General features: G+C 35.2%; 1 protein-coding gene across 28 annotated transcripts in view; it reads left to right on the forward strand.

Annotated features, from left to right (window-relative positions):
* The window catches only part of KCNMA1 (potassium calcium-activated channel subfamily M alpha 1), a 529,204-nt gene that overhangs the window by 386,150 nt on the left and 124,536 nt on the right, over positions 1-18,518 (forward strand). For all 28 annotated transcript variants that reach the window (XR_012650088.1, XM_075025663.1, XM_075025664.1 and 25 more), the window contains one exon: positions 9,906-10,015. Coding sequence is in view for 27 of the 28 variants with exons in the window: in XM_075025663.1 (XP_074881764.1) it covers positions 9,906-10,015 (110 nt within the window). In the remaining variant the exon portion in view is untranslated. The remainder of the gene's footprint in view (positions 1-9,905; positions 10,016-18,518) is intronic.

Genomic DNA, 18,518 nt, shown 5'->3' on the forward strand with positions numbered 1-18,518 from the left:
GCCAATTACTTATCTGTCAGATTTTGATATCCATATCTGAAGGCATAATAAAACCAGACATTCACACAAGCAATTTGGGTAGTCTGAAAGGGCATTATAGGTGAACGTGAGAAAATGTTTAAAATACATTGCTTTCAATGTACAACTTCTTTTCAACTACCAATCAAGAATATTTTGTGTGTGCTTCCTTTTTATTCTCATCTATGTTGTTAGAAAAATACCCACAATGCTGTGGAGAAAAGAATTATAAAATTAAACATCAAGAAGCCCTGGAATTGTTCTGAACCTAGGGGGAGGTAGGAGTCCCTCTGTTAGACGGAAGTAGATGAAAACAGCTTGGCAAGGGCTCAAGAAAATTGCCCCAGTGAAGATGTTATTCTCTAGGCATTTTTTGTGAAACATTTCTCTACATGGTCTTCTGGGCGTCTTTGAAGAGAAAATTTTATATGTATTTTGGACAGGAAATAGGTAACAACTTTCATGTTGTTTACACAACACTTTATTTAATTTTTTGATACAAACCTTATAATTTTCAGAAGACCGTTCAGAATTTCTGAATTGCATGCATTTAGACAGAATACTGCATAATGGGACACATACGGTGAACACAAAAAATTAGACCAGCAGAAAAAGCAAGATCACTTTAACAACAGAACTAAAATATTCAAGTGCTTTTCTAGAGAGATAACTCATTCATTTACTGTACTTTTTGTGGGTTTTTAATTATTCAATTAGATAAGGTTGTTTATAAAAGTAAATATATGTCTAAAATATCAAATGGATGATCTTCTTCCAAACTTCTGAAATTATTCTCAAAGGCTTTGTACTATTTTGTGCTCCTTCCTTGGTGGTGATGAGCTGAGCTTATTCAATGCTAGGGAGCACTTTACAGCTGCTTTCATTGTGCTATAAAGGAATTTTCATTGTGTCAATTCCTTAATATTTATAAAGACACCCCACCATCGTTTTCCCATTTTTGCCTTGCAAAATTCAATAAAAGATCCTAGGTCACACTACAACAGCTCTAGCATTAGTTCTCTGTCTTGATAGTGAGACTTAGATCTTGACAGAAGAGGTTATGTAGCATTATGAGGTTCAGATATACTCAATCTCTTTCATGTAACTATTTATGTCATTACACTGAGAAGCAAATGCTATGAACAAGATAGATCAGTTGGGGTGACAGAGCTCCTGATAATGACACTGCCAGTGGGTAGGGCTGGGTGTATTAGGGGCTTAGTTTTTTTCCTGACAATACTAATGGTTGTGCTTGCAAGATGTACATTGTTTTTTCATATTTCTGTCACCATGTCTCACTGGGAAATTACTGTATTATGTAAATATATTTGCTGATAACAACATTGTATCTATATACAGATAGAAGAGAGCAGAGGAGCATTGTGACTTAAAAAAAAGATACAGATGAAAATTAGATTTCTTCTCTTGGGATACACTATGTCATCTTCCAGCTATTCTTCATATAGGCTATTGAATCAGTGGGTAATTTGTTTTATGACTACTCAGGAGACAGAATTGCGATGTAACATAGTCAGGGAAAGATAGCCGTGTGCTTACAGTACTAGAGCGGAACTTGGAAGATATAGATTCAAGTTGCTGTGGTGGTATGGCACATTCTGTGTGAGGTCCAGCAGTTACCTAAACTCTCTTTACCTTTCTTCCTAGCTGTGATCAGAATAACTTAAATTTTTTTTGCTATTTGTTAAGATTTCCTCTTGAGTTTGTAAGGTCTCTGAAGAAAAAAATTACTTCTTACTGTCTGTACCAACTCAGCATCCTGTGATAAAGTTTTGCTATGATTCAACGTCAAAGTCAAAAGAAAATGCTATGTACTTATTCTTAATTTATAGTGTGGTCAGCAGTAGAAGATAGTGAATGATTCCTTGTTGCTGTATCAGCTGCTAATTGTACTGTGTTATTATCTTTCTAGAATGTTACATTTACTCATGTTGCTGCAGTATCAGCTTGAAGTATGTTAGTTATTTAACTTCAGGGATAAAAATAACAGAATGACCTGCAAAGCCTTCTCTTTAGGATCATGCAGGGGAAGGTCTTTCATGAGACAGATGCTCTTTTCTGTGAGGAAAGGCATGTAGAAGTGCCTTTTGTTACTGCTTGGTGATATGCTTGCGGTGTACAATATTTGATGAGTAAAGGAGGTCCAAATTAAAAAAAGGGAATAGAATTGTTCTTGATCAATTATTGTGTCTTCGTTCAACAGTTATACCTTATATAAGATCTGTAGAGGCCTATGTATGAGGCTAAATAAAAGCAGAAATAACACGCAAGAAATGAGAAGAGGGAAAAGGGAAAAGAATAAATGATAGCAGGACCAAATAATATCAAGGGTTTTGTTTGGTTATTTTTCCCTCAGTGAAGTGGTTCACTGCTGTTGTGTTTGTGTACTTCATGCTTTCTGGTGTTCTTGTGTTGTTCCTCACTGCAGCTTTTCTGCTACATTTTATTCTATTCTAAATATTGAGTGACATTAACTTCTGCTTTAATTATTCTGCCAGCAAAGGCACATACCCTCATTCCAAAGCAGTATTTGACTCTTTAATTATTCACAATTTTTGTTACCAAGACAGTATTTTCCAGTAAATAATAAAAGTTTTATCTGAGGATGGCATGCCCCATCCCTGCAAGTGTTCAAGGCCAGGTTGGATGGAGCTTTGAGCAACATGGTCTAGTGGAAGGTGTCCCTGCCTATGGCAGGGGGCTTGGAACTAGATGATCTTTAAAGGTCCCTTCCAACGCAAACCATTCTGTGATTCTATGATTTAAATCCCGAACTTCTCAAACTGGCAGTTATCCACAGAGATAATGATGAACAGGAGATAAAGTCTGGTATCACTCTCTGATACCAGAACTAAACTAGCACATTTGGCTTCCTGGAACCCACAATACTTAATATAGGTTTATGCTTTTTGCTGGAGTGTGTTTGTTTGGCCAACAAGCAAAGCTTTACCACAGAAAACTTTTCACTGAAATGAAATCTGTTCTCTTTGTCTCAGCTGTATTAGTCCATACTGTACAAAGGTAGAAAATACAAGTATCCAGATTCTCCTTGTCAGGAGCTGAAATAGGATAGACCAGTAATTATATGCAGTAACAAAATTATCTTTATAACCATAAAATTGAAACTACTGTAGGTTATTCTGTGTTTTTCAAGTTAAACTCAAGGTTGTTCTTGTCTTTGTAAGCACAGTAATATTTTCAGGTAGCCTAAAATAAATTTCCTTAACCAGATAAATAACTTCCATGGTTCTACTAAATGACATTTGTGGTAACCTTGATCAGTAGCATCTTGAACCAAACTCACCCCAAATTGGGCTTTTTTGTTTCTATAAAATTTACATAACATTTAAGTATTCCCCATTGTTTTCAGGCAACTGACATGTAAACGTCAATTTTTTAAGTGCATATGGGACAGATTATTTCATCTCTACATTAACAGTTAATTTTTGGCTACTTACTCTTATTATATAGATAAGTATGGGTAAGTAGTAGATACATATCACTAAGTCCAGAGATGGACTGCACAACAATCACTCAAGTTATGGTTATGTATTTTAAAGGAAAATAAACACACATTATGAAGAATCAGATTTGTTTAGGGATTCAGTTTTTGAGGTTAACTGCAGCAGCAGACTTTAAAATTGCATCACAAAGGCTAAAACTAGTCAAGAGCATGAGTCCTAAAGTATTTTTTTCTCATTTTAAGGATTTTTAAATTAGTACCTTACTGACATGGATTAGGGGAGAAACTGCTTATGTTTATCTGTGGAACCATACTCTATTAAAACTCAGGGAAACTGCAAGACTCAAGGAATCAGGAAAGAAATATTGAACAATGGAGGTTCTTAATAATAGCTTCAATTCTAGCAGACCAGCAGGTACTCCCTTTCAAAAAATACTAGGCAGGTGACCATCTCTCTCTTTGAAATCACAGGGAAAATGTCATGGTTCAGGTGGAGATAAAATGTAAAGGTCATCTTTAGTGCTTTGTTATCATTATCTTATAATATTTTATAGCATCCCAACTATCAGCAATTCTTTAAATTCATTAATCAACATTTCATGGTATCCTAACAGAACATATCTTAATCTTTCCAATCACTTCATGAAGGTTAATTTAACACTAACCAGTGAAGCTTGATGACTGCTTGGTGAATGAGTTTGGTTTTTTCCAGCCCTTTCTTAGTCCTTGACTAAGGGTGAGTACTTAACTATAGGTCTGATCTGCAGTTCCTTCCTGCAAATCAAAACCATCTGCCTAAAGAAAAGAAAGCAAGGGAAGAAAGTAGAAAGGAGAAAGACATAGTGTATTTGTGTATTTTTTTTCCAACCCCAGGTGGTGTCAATCTAAGAAAAAGCCACAAAATAGACCATAAGTTACAAACATGTCCTTGCTATCATTACTCTTATTTTTTACCAAGCCTGCACTTTATCTGTTTTCTGTATATAAAGAGTTGCTGATCAGCAACATTTGCAAGCTTCACATAAATATAAGTGTTATAAAAAATGTGATGTGACTTCTCTGTGTGTGGTGGAGAATAATACAATGCAAATCCCTTTTAGCATCCCACATGGTCTCTGAATGGTGAAACAATTTCTATGGAAGAAATTTCTCTTGATTGCTTGCATCCCACTTGTCAGGGAGTGTATAATTCGGAACATTTCCATATTGCAATTTATTCTTGCAGTTGTTTACTTCTCCAGAACTAAAGTAACTGGTTACTTGGCAGCCTATCAACAGGAGAAGAAAACTGAAAAGAAATAAATTCATTGTAATTTATATTTCACTGGTTTCTTGAAAAGTTTCCAATCCTTCTGTTCTTTAGAACATTCTTTTGAAACAGTGCCTTGTGACTAGTTTAACATGGGCAAAACATTGGTGAATCCCAAATTTGTACTCAGCCTGTAGGATAAAAATGCAAACTTTATATAAAATACTATAGAAGTCCTGTTGAAATAGCTGTGGAATTCAGATTTTTTTTAATATTGGAAAATTGTCCAAGAGAGGTTTGGGTCACACCAAATTCCAATGAAAGTTATACTGTAAAATAATATATAATATAAAAGTAATAGTAATAGTTAATAATGTAATATAACAATATAATAGTTTTTATTTAATAATATAATATTAGAACGTAATGATATACTATGAAAATTATTTTGATTTATTTTTTCTAACTTAAATCTTTATGTCAAAATACACTCTTGTTTCTTTCTGCTTTGTGCTGTTCAATGATCCTAAGCATGTCAGAATCAGTAGAGAATGTTTGAGTGGTTTAAGCAAGCTGTGGATCAGGCTATTACAGGGAAGAGGTGCTTTTAAGTTGTAGAAGAGTTTGAAAAGTTCATCAATACAAGCCATGTGTGGACATGGTATGAAGATGCTTCTTTAAGTTAGACTATTAGCAGAGCTGTAGTTCTTACGTGTGCTGCTAGGACACTACATTCCTGATGTGCTTCTGCAACTGTAGAGGCTCAACTGCAATTCCTTTTCTCTGAAGCCTTTTAATGTAGCTGTTGCTTTATTTCCTGCTAATGAATAATATAATCCTGTTTTTTCTCACTGAGATTAGTATGTATGACAGTACTGCATCCCTCGCTTTTTTGGTACTGTCTATCCATAAAACGCTAGTTTGACATGGAATTGGTCTTGCTGTCTCTTAAAGCTTTTAAAAGTGAACTTTTTTCTAACATGATTTAGACATTTTTTCCATAGTTTATCCTGATTAGTGGGAAGACAAGAGGTCTGTATGATTTAAGCATAGAATAAGTGACTGTCCTGGTTTCAGCCGGGATGGAGTTAACTGTCTTCCTAGTAGCTGGTACAGTGCTATGTTTTGAGTTCAGTATGTGAAGAATGTTGATAACACTGATGTTTTCAGTTGTTGCTCAGTAGTGTTTAGACTATAGTCAAGGATTTTCAGCTTCTCATGCCCAGCCAGGGCACCTGACCCAAACTGGCCAACGGTGTATTCCATACCATGTGACGTCCCATCTAGTTTAGGAACTGGGAAGGGGGGGAGGCAGGTTTTTTTTGGCCGCTCGGGGACTGGCTGGGTGTCGGTCGGTGGGTGGTGAGCAATTGCCCTGTGCATCATTTGTACATTTCAATCCTTTTATTACTTACTGTTGTCATTTTATTAGTGTTATCATTATCATTATTAGTTTCTTCTTTTCTGTTCTATTAAACCGTTCTTATCTCAACCCAGGAGTTTTACTTCTTTTCCTGATTTTCTCCCCCATCCCACTGGATGGGGGGGAAGTGAGTGAGCGGCTGCGTGGTGCTTAGTTGCTGGCTGGGGTTAAACCACGACAGTGACTAGGTTGAAGCAGGCAAAGAAGATAACCACGTTATGAGCCTAAAAGAGGTTTGAAAGAGGAGGTGGAAATACTGCTGATGGAGAAGATAAAGAACTCTGTCAGTAAAAGCACTGTCAATTGGTGGCTCTACATCCTCTACTACATGTCAATTAGGCAGGCTGACATTTCCCTTTGGATAAAGGAGTTAAGAGGGAAATACAAAGCAAGATATACAGGACATAAGCCTAGAGAAACAGTTCTGTTGGTATTGTGGGTGATGTTAGGTAATTATATGGTAGCGAAGAGAAACAAAGGGGCAGAGTCAAGGGCAAGGACTTAGGGAACTGCAGGCAGGGGAAGTGGGGATGGAGACAGCTCTCCAAAAGAGCAAAAAAAAGGACTGGGAAGAGGAACATAACTGCATTTACATAGAATTCTTATTTTGTGGGTTTTTGTGAGCTTCATGTGTTGGAACTGATTTAAGAATATGAAATACAGAACTATAACTTAAAACATTTAGAAAATACTAAGTGTTTAATAAAAATGGATAAGAAAGAACAAGAAAAATCTGTTCTAGACTCTTGGGGAATAAATAGGACTCTGTAACCATTATAGCTTTTGTTTTTAAAATGTAGTTTACTTTTACAGCTTGTGCTCATATAATTTTATTTCCTAAAGCATATAAGATTTTAAAAGTTCCTAAAGATTTAATTTAAAATCAAAAAATATCAATTACTTAGCTTAAAAGTTTTGTTAAACACTTAACGTTTTCATCTGATTATACCTTGTTTAGAAGCATAATTTAGAGTAGAATAATAAGTACAACTAATGAAACACCAATATAAACAAACCAGTTAAAGGAAAGGAAAAATAGAATTAATATCCAGAAAGAAATTTTGAATGATATCTATGTAGGCATGAGTTCATTTTTAAATTTAAGAGGCAGAAAGCCAGTTGCTGGATATATTATAAACACATAGAGTATGTTGTTGGTTACAGACTGAACTGTCTGGTGATTAGAGCATGTGCTTTAATTTTTCCCATCTTAAATTTTTATCCTTTTTTGAATTTACATGATGAGATTTCCTTTAAGCCCTGTATGTTATGCAAGAACTTCTTGCTTTAATGCTGTTTTAAAACAGCTATGGTTTGACACAACAGACAAAGATAAGTTCTTGCTTTAAAATGCTTTTCTCAATTCGATTTATTGCTGAATAGCAGAAAAATTAATTTGGACACCTTTACCCAAGTCATTTACAATCCATGTATTAATTTCTTTTCTTGAATACTGACAGAGATGTATGTATATATTGCTGTTTGGAACATATTTTCGTAACAAACCCCACACGCCTCCTAACATACCATAATACTTTTACCATAAAGAATATACAGGCCTATGTTTTGCTGCCGTAAGGCACTTGATACCATTAAAATCCTTGACTGGATATTATCCAAGGCATTTGACATAGCGGGCAGTAATATAGCTGCACAAAATTTTAAAGCAGTAATAAGTTGTTTATCTTACTGGACTGAATTCTGTGATAAAAATTTCTGAAATTCTGAGAGTTATCTATGTATTGGGAAAAAAACCCTGGTTGGTTGCTGTTACACTGGCTCTGGGACTTTAGACAAGCAAGATCAGCAGTGTAGATGAAAGCATTTGAGCTTTACCTGCAGTAATTTATGAGAATGGATGTTCCTGAAGCATCCTTTTTGCCACTTCACTGGGCCTGGCTACCGCTCTGTTTCCTGCAGGATTAGTATCGCCATCTCTTTACACACTTAGACTGATCTTCAGAAAAAGCTGGGGATATCAGAAAAAGACAAATAGTGAAATGTTTAAGAGAGCCAAGTCCTTCTCAAATCAGTCAGTATTTGGTACTTCAGCCATTCAGGTAGCTTTGCAAATCTCTACCAATAGTTTTTTAAAAAATACTTTCTCATTATGTCAGTTTTGTGGCCTTCACATCTAAACTCAATGCTGTCTTACTTTCTGCACTGTAAGATGAAGACCATAATGGGGCTACCTAAACAGTGGAACTATGAGTTTCTTTATTTTTTTGCAAAGAATAAAATATAGCTTTTAGACATGAACTAAATTACAAGATAAATATTTCAATGATCTGTAAAATCATGTGCCTTATTTAGGAAATTTAAAAACTCTGATCTCTCAGTCTCTCTCTTGTTACTTGTTTCCTATTTACTATCTAGTTAGATAGACTCTGTTTAATGAAAATGTGGTTATATAAAATATAAAAAACCCGACCTCACATTACTTTTGCTAGTCTGATGTAACTGACATGTTTTTCACTAATTTTTATATATTGTATTATCATAATACATTTTTTGGTGCTGTGTATAATTCTTGCAAATATGAATTTCTCTGTTCACACAATTTATATGGCACATTTAGTGAATAAAGCCAAAGAGAAAATTACATGCAAGAATGTCCCATTGTGGTTGAAATTTTTGCTCTATTTTAATGTGATGTAATAAATAGGGAAGCAACAGTCTGATGTGAAGCCTTAGATATTTCAGGCTGCGTGTTTGTGGTGGTTTCCCTAGTTTGCCTAGGAATGGCTCATTGGGAATGACAGTCAAATCTTGAACAAACTTTGGATGAAGGCACAAATTATGGTATAGAGAACTGGGATTTCAGCAGTGAACAGCTTTAGCGCATGCCATATTTCCAGTCCTGTCAGCTAGCTTTGTATTTCCTATTCTGAATTATGGTGCTGTTCCTGCTGATAGATACTAAGCAGCTCAACCCAGTTGCCTTAATATAGGTGTTTGATGCTAATTGAAAGACCTTATAGAGTGTCTGAGACATAAGCTTTATAGATATGACATGGCATCCACAGACCCCGGGACAGCAGCTGGAAGCTAGGTGGGATTGCATGCACATCTCAAATACCACTAGCAACTTCTGCTTAGGCAAATATATTGAGCTTTTGATGGTAGTCCTGTAGCATCTCTGACTTGTTTTCCTTTGTACCTTCAACAGTAAAAGATCTCTGAATTTAGCAGTAAAGGTTTTCTTCAGTTGTTGCCCTAAAGCACTGATGACCATTCAATAAATTGTTTCAATATATGTTTCTTATATTTCCTTGTTAGTTATAGGTGCAGAGATGAAAAAAAATTTATAATTTTAAGGATAAGTTTTGACTGCTGATCAACTTCTGAACAAGGTGAAAATAATTGAAACATTGTTAGAGACACTCAAATAACAATACAGTGCAACCATTTCACTAGAGAATTTTCAGAAAGAGAAAATTGAGAAACTTTTTTCCTCAAGGTCTGTCCAACCTTATTTCACCTCATGCTGAATGTGCTTGCCAAGAATTGAGTGTATTATTTTTACATAGGATACTTGAGTTACTGACTTACATGGACTCTTTTTCTTCTTTTGGCGTTCCAGGAAATCCTGCAAAAATAAGCAATATTAATTGCCATAACAGTCTGCTGACTTATTCGTTAAAATCTGATTCATGTTTAAGCAGTTGTTTGTAAATTTTAAAGAAAGCTTTTAGTTTTACTCAGAACTCTTCATCTGTGTTTGTTTGTTTTAGATTGAGGAGGATACATGGCAGAAATACTACCTGGAAGGAGTTGCAAATGAAATGTATACAGAATATCTGTCTAGTGCCTTTGTGGGTTTGTCCTTCCCTGCAGTTTGTGAGTAAGTAAAAATACATATTAATACACATAAGTATTTGCCTTCTCTCAAGTGAAATCTAAGGTTTCTGCAGGAGACCTTTTCACTCTGTTACAGTCCTAATGTTGCTACATCAGATAGGATCGAAAAAATAAACATTAAAGCAATCACTGCGTGGAAGTATTCCAAACATTGTAATGCCTGTTTTCAGAAGAGATTTGGAATTAAGCTTTTGTAAATGAAAGCATAAATGTTTTCAGTGTTGAAAAAATTCATCAGCAATCCATTTAAATTGAGTTATTTACTCATAAGTGCTGTCCTATTGTTTCTAATAATGATTCCCATTCTTTGAATCATGCTTGTCAGCATCACCATCTTGGCTTACATCCCATTCCAAGGAAACTATTCTTTAATTGAAACAGATGTAGTGGAGTCATATAAGCAGTGTGGCATCTAGAGCTCTGTAGATCTGGTTGCAAACCACTTTTAACAAGTGAAATATGTCAGAAAAAGTATGTCTATTCTGTAATGAGAAAGGAGTATTTGAAGCATATAGTATATAATCATAGCATAAGCCATGCTACAGCTTGATTTCTAGAGACTGAAAATACTTATATTTGTCCTAGGATGATTCTGTGAATGGGACATTTGTATGCACAAGGTTTCTATGATAATTACTGTGGCCACAAACATAGTCAGGATAGTTTAGCACAGTTTTATTTCCTCTTATGTTGGCATTGCTCTTCGTTACAGCCGTACCAAAAGGTCACAACAAAGACTGTGGACAGCTTTTGCTAGGGACTGTTCAAAAGCTTAAAAAGAAACAGACCCTACTCAAAAGAGTTTGATGTCTAACTAGATAACATAGAAAAACTTCTGCAGACTCCATTCTTAAAGGAGGAAATAGAGGAAGAAGTAAGATATCTCTCATGTAAAGGAGAATGATTTTGCTTTAAGTCCTCTCACTTCTCCCACCTTTTCTGATTTTTACACTAGCATAAACATAGGTTATGGCATATTATAAGGGAGAAACAGCTGTTAGACAAATGTTAACCATCTAAAAATCTTTCTTTTTCTGGGATGTAGCTATGACAGAGCTGTCTTCAATGTGCTAATAAAATGAAAGGGCTTACAATCCATCCCTCCACTGTGTTAACCAGACTGTGACTAGGTTATTGAGGGAAAATGTTTATACTGTAAGCACAAAACTTTGCCTGGATATCTTGAAATAGAAAATGCCATAATGTATTCTAGAAATTTGAACTATATTCAGAATGAATGGTAATTTGTGCTGTTTACACTAATTACAATCATGAAAACTGAATCTCCACACCAACCATTGTCAAACAGTTGAGTTTCTATACAAGTCCTTAGAAACATGTGACTGAGACTGTATTTGACATAAAGCTGACATTCATTTAACTATGCTGGTAGAGCTGAGATAAAATAATAAAGAAAGGGCATTTATTGACATGTAGAAACATGTCTAAAATTTGGAGCTCTCCTCAAGCATTTGATTATCTGGAGGCTTAATTAACAGTTTTTCCTAGTTTAAATTAAAGAAAAAGATTTATCTCAAATTTTCCAACAGTTTAATAACGCTGTTAAAGTCAGGTTAATTAAAGCGCATTGAAAATTTAAAATGTAGTGTTACATATTAATGAGTTTGGTGCATAGGTATTTTAATTACTGTAAGAATTGGGTATTCAATTTCCAGAACTGAAGGACAGCAAAAAGTCCATTGTATTGGTTTGTGAAGGGGGAATAAAATCAGTGGACAGGCTTAGTGTGATCAACTACCCACAAAATACTCAGACTTTGAGAACAGTTTTTGTAATTTAGCTTTTAAAATTCATGCAGTCAATGACATTTTAAAACTGAAACTAAATGAGATGTGCTGCTTCCTCAGGTTATTGGTCTTAATTGCCAGTCTAGGAATGTGATTCTTTGGTAAATAGGCTGCCTTACAGTTTAGATAAGAAACACAAAGAGAGTGCAGAAACATCTCCTCTTTCAGTGGAGATGGGACACTCAGTATTGGTGAAGAATTTCAAGCTTTTGATGTGAACACCAGGGTGAAGATTTAGATGGAAATAGAAGTTAGTAACAGTCTGCAAGTTTTATTTATAACTCTGAGTATATGTGGGTGTACTTTGTGAACATATTCCCACCAGTACATTTTCAATATGTGAATGTAATTCCTATCATTCTGTGCCCTTGGATATTGTTGGACCAAGCGTGGATGTTGCTGATTGAAGAATAAACTAACCAAACTGTCCCCCACTAGCGCAGAGTCTTCTAGTGGGCCTTCTAACATTTACTAATGCAAGGCTAACCTTCACCCAGGTTCTAGGCCCACCATTCTCCACCCAAAAATTTTCCTAGTGAGGCTAGCATGTCCATGGATTCACACTTGACCTAGCGGTGGAAACAGTATATGAAAGGTGTCCACTTGTCTTAATATATGTTAAATCAGGCCCATTTGCTGTTGGTTCTATTTTTGAAGTCACTCATTCAATCAAATGTCACAGCCATGTTTTAATAAAAGGCAAAATTATAGAGATGTCATTATCTCTGTGTTTGTGTATCATATTGTTGCATGGTTTATAACTATAGCATATATTCCCACCTTAGTCATGAAGTTTTTTGTATGTTTTTATAAAAGACCATTTGGGGAGCTAACCACAGAAGTCTTAGAAACTTCACTGTTGTGACAAAGGAGAGCTAAGTTAGGTGAGTAGGTGACACTCAGCACTTGTCTGCATTCTCTCTCAGCTCCACAACAGATTATTTCTTTTCTGGATATGTTCATAGTAGTAGCACTTCCTAGTCTGAGAGTGACTCCAAATTAAGCCAGTGTTTCACAGAGCAAGGACAACATGGGCTACCTGTAACTGCCAAGTTCTCTTTTCTATCTTTGGATCATTCTGTTCAACTAGATTTCTGACTTGTCGCAGAGGGCTCGGTAAATCTTAGGCGCTTTTGGACTCTTGAGATTTAAGCTACACTTAATATGACCAGTACAGTTTTCTGCCTCTCTGAAGCAGTGATGCTGAATCAATCCATACCTGTTAAATTAAGAGCTTTTTCCTAAACCCAGGATTTTTTTCAACATTGCAGATGTGTGTCAAATTTTATACTCAACAAACCTAAGCTCAGCTCAGGTAGTGGCCAAGCCACAAGACAGCCTCTAGCCTGGCTTAGCTCTAAATGAAGTTTTCCATCTTCTGACTGTGATTAAAATCAGACTCTATCTGATTCTGCCTGAGACGTCTCCTATATTTAACACTTTCTTCCAAGTGCTCTCAGCAAAAGGTTGGCCACCCCCACTGTATCCACCCAGCCAATGAATATGTGCTAAATATTCTCCTCGGGCACACCTGCAAGATAGCAAGAGCCAACACATGAAAACAGATGTTGTGAGGTCCCACTGTGCTCCCTGATTTCATCTCAGTGGACAGTAACCTTTTCCCAAGTATGAAAAAGCTGCTTCAATAGAAGAGTATCCATAGATCAGCACAGAGGCCTTACAGCTTCCCACAGTTCTTTCTTCTTTAATGCGTTTGAAGTATGGAGGCCTATGTTACCATTACCAATGCTTACACCATGGTTTTGGATAACCTGGATTTTACTACAGTAATTAGTGGGCTAGTAATTACTAGACAAATTTTGGTTTATTAATTCAAAACTGTATGTGTGGCAGCTGCATTTCCTGTTCATACCTAGGAAACTAACAATACCCACGTTTATAAAGCAAGCATGGTTTCTTGGTGCTTAAAACCTTCAGTAGAGCTCTTAGAGGAACAGTATCTTTACTTGGTTTTCTTATTCCAACATGATCAGTTTTATTGGGAGCCAGAAAGAACAGTGGAATGCTAGTTTTGTTTAGCAGGATAAGAGTACAGAAAAGTAATGAAAGACAAATACTTACGAAACTCCTTAGCCAAGTGTGGACTGGAGTAGGATGTGTTCCACAACACTTCACAGCAGTTCAAATCAGGAACCAACTCATAAACCAAGATAGTATTTGATGTGGGAAATGCAGAGAAAAATTAATTTAGAACTCTGTATTGACATTTCTTACATTCAGTGTTTTCCTAATAGACAGGTCAGCAACCAAAAACTGTTAAATATCCAGTTCATATTCTTACTACCATCCTAGCAATGGTAGTGGTATCCACTACCGTGAACAGCAGATTTATTTGCTCACCTGCTCTTGGTCTTGTCAGCAACCACTTACTGGAACTGGTAGAAATAATTAATTTATATGAAGTGCTTCTGTGTGTATATATGTGTATAGAGAGAGACTAATGTATGTCATTATGAGTGATGTATGTCACGTTGCCATGAGTGACATAAGTCACTCTACGCACACTCTGTTATATATTATTTATATAATGACTCATGAACCCACTAAAAAAGAGCCTGCTTTTTGTCAAGGTTCATCCATATTCTCTATATGCTTTTGGATTGAACTGTACACTTGATATTCTGTACTCCCTCTGGATGTCTACTTTTCCTGCTACCATGGATTCCTCATTATCCTAGTAGTGTTCCAGTCTTGGAGATCTTTTTCCACTGTGCTAGATTTAAAGAGTACTTTGACTTTTTGATTTATTTATGCAAACGTTGGCACACGTCAGTGTGGTTTTTATTATTTTAATTTATGTTAATTGTTTACAACTCAATATCATAGAATTTAATAGAACGTTTTTTCTTTTAGTCTTTGGATGACCTCATTAGATCTTGATCTCCTAAGGCAAAGAAAAAAGGCCTTCTGCACAGCTATACATGAGTGATATTCAACAAAATTACTGCTAAAATCTTTGTTAGGTCAATAGAATAGGTGGTTAAAAGACCCATACCAAATGCTCAGCTTCTGCACATGACAAGGCTGATAACTTTCCTCCCCTCACCTCAATCTATTACCCTGTTGGAGAAAGGAAGCTAGTCTATTGTAACCTTCAACCAGAGGATCATTTAAAGGCTGGGGGACAAGAACCTTTTCCAGATACTTCCCATGATGAGCCTTCAAAGATAAAATAGCCTCCTATCATGATTTAACAAAGCAAAAGAAAAGAGATCAAAACTTGTATTCAGATACATCAGGGAAATGTTTACTGAAATACTAAAGTACATTTAAAGTGTTGCCATGCAGGTTATTTCAGCATTGTTTGTATGTAGTACTTTTCATCAGTTTCAAATCTCTTTCCGATATATCTATTGGTTCCTGACTCTGACTAAAGAAATTAAAAAGTGCATTCTTCAGTGTTTTGGCCATAAGCATGAACAATGTTTTTCATGCACTGAACCTGGCAATGGGTATTGCTTTGTAGCCAGTGATTCATAACTTTCAAAATATAAAATTTAATTGTGTTTCATTTTATTTGTCAGATGGGATTGGACTAGAAAACATACCTTGAATATGTTGTATCTCTGTGTCTCTTCACAGCTGAGATTATGGTTAAAATCCTAATCTGACATGGAACTGCCTGCTTAACTGAATCCTGTCTAGTAAACTAAACTCCTCACTTGCATTGTTCGCTTTTCATTAAGTTACTGATTCCATGATTTTAGTGGGGTTACTTCTGTTCCACATCAGTGTAAGATACATAGCGATCACAGATCTAGAAACATCTGCATGATTACACATACACATGGCACAGCTGTATTTTTTCATTTGTCTATATTTCTGAGTTGGCCTGTTAGGCTTTCTTATCCTTTTGCAGAATGCTCGAATTTTTTGCTGTCTTCCCAAGCTTGTAAATAAGAAGTCAACAGTCATGTAAGATAAGCAGTATTTTAAGTGGAAATAACTGTGATAGTAGTTAAGTACTCTTACTTTTTGGGCAAATTTTCCAGTACCGGTAGCAACAACACCAGTGCCTTCTGTATTATGTATGTGATAGATTTCAGCCAGTGGCTTTTCATTTCTTAGCATGTCTAATTTCTGATTCCTCCTGTGACTTCTGTTCTCTTCTGCTCTTCTGTAGCATACTTAAGACCCAGCAATTCTAATGCAATAGTAGAAGTACATGTAGTGATCTAGTAAGACACCTGTAAAATATATCTCAAATATTTTAACACAACCCCCAAAAATCTTGCTAACAAACTTGCCATTTGACACTTGATCAGGTAACCACTTACATCGGTGCTTTTAAAGTTTTGAATAGTTCTGTGAAATTCTACTGTTGGAGTATTTGCTTACATTTTTTTCCTTGCCTGAGCAACACATGAGTCCTTGGCATCTGGAATAACCCAGCTGTAGGTTGAAAGCAGAAGGTGCCCATGCTTTTGCCAGTTTCATGTAATTGGAAATTAGTTGAGCCTGACATTAGTTAACCTTTTAAAGAGATATTTGGGGGTGTATATATATATATATATATATAAAATGATGATTTGTGATCCAACATACAAACCTCATTGACTGCACTGGTTTTAGACACTGCTGCCCCATAAAAGTAAAGTCCCTGATATTCTCATACTTCCAACTCCTAAGGAACAGAGTGTACTAGCAAGCATCAGAAAGCACTAGCTGCCAATGTGCATAAAAAATAGGTTGAAAAGTATACAAAAATAGTATATTTATGAAAGAATTCTGATATTGTAAGTAATTTTCTCAGCTTAAGATGCTACTATGGTACTACTTTTTTATCAGGAATGATATTTTTCCACGTATTTTTCATTAGGTGAATAGCAATGTCATTTATTCTATATCAAAATACTTTTGCTAACTGCAGGTGAACCAAGGTATGGAAGTAGTTAAAAATACTTTTTCTTTCCTGAGGAGAGTACCTATTCTTTTGTCAAAAGTAGTTTAGCAAAAATGTTATAAGTGACACTGAGGAAAAAAAAAGAATGACTTATTGTGTACAAGACTTCAATCAAAAAATTTGTTTGAAAAGAAAAAAATTCCTTCCAGTAGATTTTCTAATTAAAATCCGTTTATTAATGTTTGGTACAAAATAAATAATTAATAACTAATCAAGGTTATATCTTCATGTTTTGCTGCTCAGAAAGGAGAATGATAATTTCTTTAAATTCTAAATATCCCAGTACTTTCACATGCAAATAACACAGCAGGTATCTATGGTTAATTTATGCCAATGATAGTCTTACCAGTAAAGAAGGAAGATTTAATGTCAAAACCAATTTATTTCTCTCTGGGTAGATAGAATCAGTCAGATTCAAATTCTTAAAAGCCTTTGTTCATGACCATCTGTGTTCATCAGTAGTTAGCAGATGATGGTGGCAGTTGAAAATAAAATAGAAATTAATGCCTCATGTACTGTCATTGACAATTCTTATGCACTTCTACACAATAATTTGAGATAAAAAGTGTTCTAATTTCTTATTACAAGGTTCTTATGTATCAGGGGAAAAAAGCAGGTATAAGTTCTTTCTCATTTTAAGCATATCAAACTACATTTGCAGAATATAGTTAAATGCTGAGACTTATTAATCCTAATATTTAATTGCATGGCCAAGTCCGTGTAAACCTATTTGTTTTACCACTTAAATATTTTTAGTAAATCTATAGATAAGAATAAGATGCTGATGCCTTATCCCTATCTCTTCATGTTGGCTTTTTTGTTTGTTTCGTTTTGTGGTTGGTTTTTTTTTTTTTAATGAAGATATATAGATAGATAGATTACCAAATACTGCACAGAAGTGAAACTAAGGAAGAGAAGTTAAGTATGTTTCCTAAAGTAATGTAGGTGGTCCAAATAAAAAAACCCATAGGTTTAGAACTCCTGACATTCATGGCTCATAAAGTTGTATTTTACATCATCTTCTTTAAAACAGATACATAATAGTCTTAATACGACATGTAGGATACTCTAGTGTTACTATATTTGCAAATTGATTTTTTTAAAATTTTTTTTTTTTTTTACGCTGATAGTCAGGCTTCATTTACCTGTTAATATTGTGGGAGGAGACAGGCTAATCGAGAATTCAGTAACTATCAGGATTTTGTCTGCCCATTCCTGACATTGGCTGGAGTTCTGGAGCTAGAATAAGACTTTTAATTCATTCTGAAAAAAAGTTAAATGAATCTTCCCCCTATCTGTGTTTTTGTGTTACTTCCCAATACTGAGATATCACTTACCTCCCCAGACATGGAGATTACAGAGGTACTTTTACAATCCCTCAGAAGGAAAATTTTTTAAGAAAAAATATGCTCAAGTATTACACGGCAAAACTTAAACAATGCAAAGTAAATTTTATTGTATATATCCTTATGTGATATGCAGCACATTGCCTCAGCATTGTCAGTACCCCTACATCCATGCTTCTAATTATTCTCTTATCCTGAAGAAATAGCAGAAAATAACTGTTGACAGTGATTTCTGAAACTTATTATAGAAATGGAACAATATCAGTTCAGCAGTCAATTCCTTGTTTTCTGCTAAGTATATGACTGATGCAAACTATGCAGAATATTGCTTAATTTGCTTAAAGAAAATAAATAGTATTGAAATATATGCAAAAATATTAATAACACTGAAGTAAGGAAGTTGGTAGG

Source organism: Buteo buteo, chromosome 4 (assembly GCF_964188355.1).
Source record: "Buteo buteo chromosome 4, bButBut1.hap1.1, whole genome shotgun sequence".
In the NCBI taxonomy this organism is placed as follows: Eukaryota; Metazoa; Chordata; class Aves; order Accipitriformes; family Accipitridae; genus Buteo; species Buteo buteo.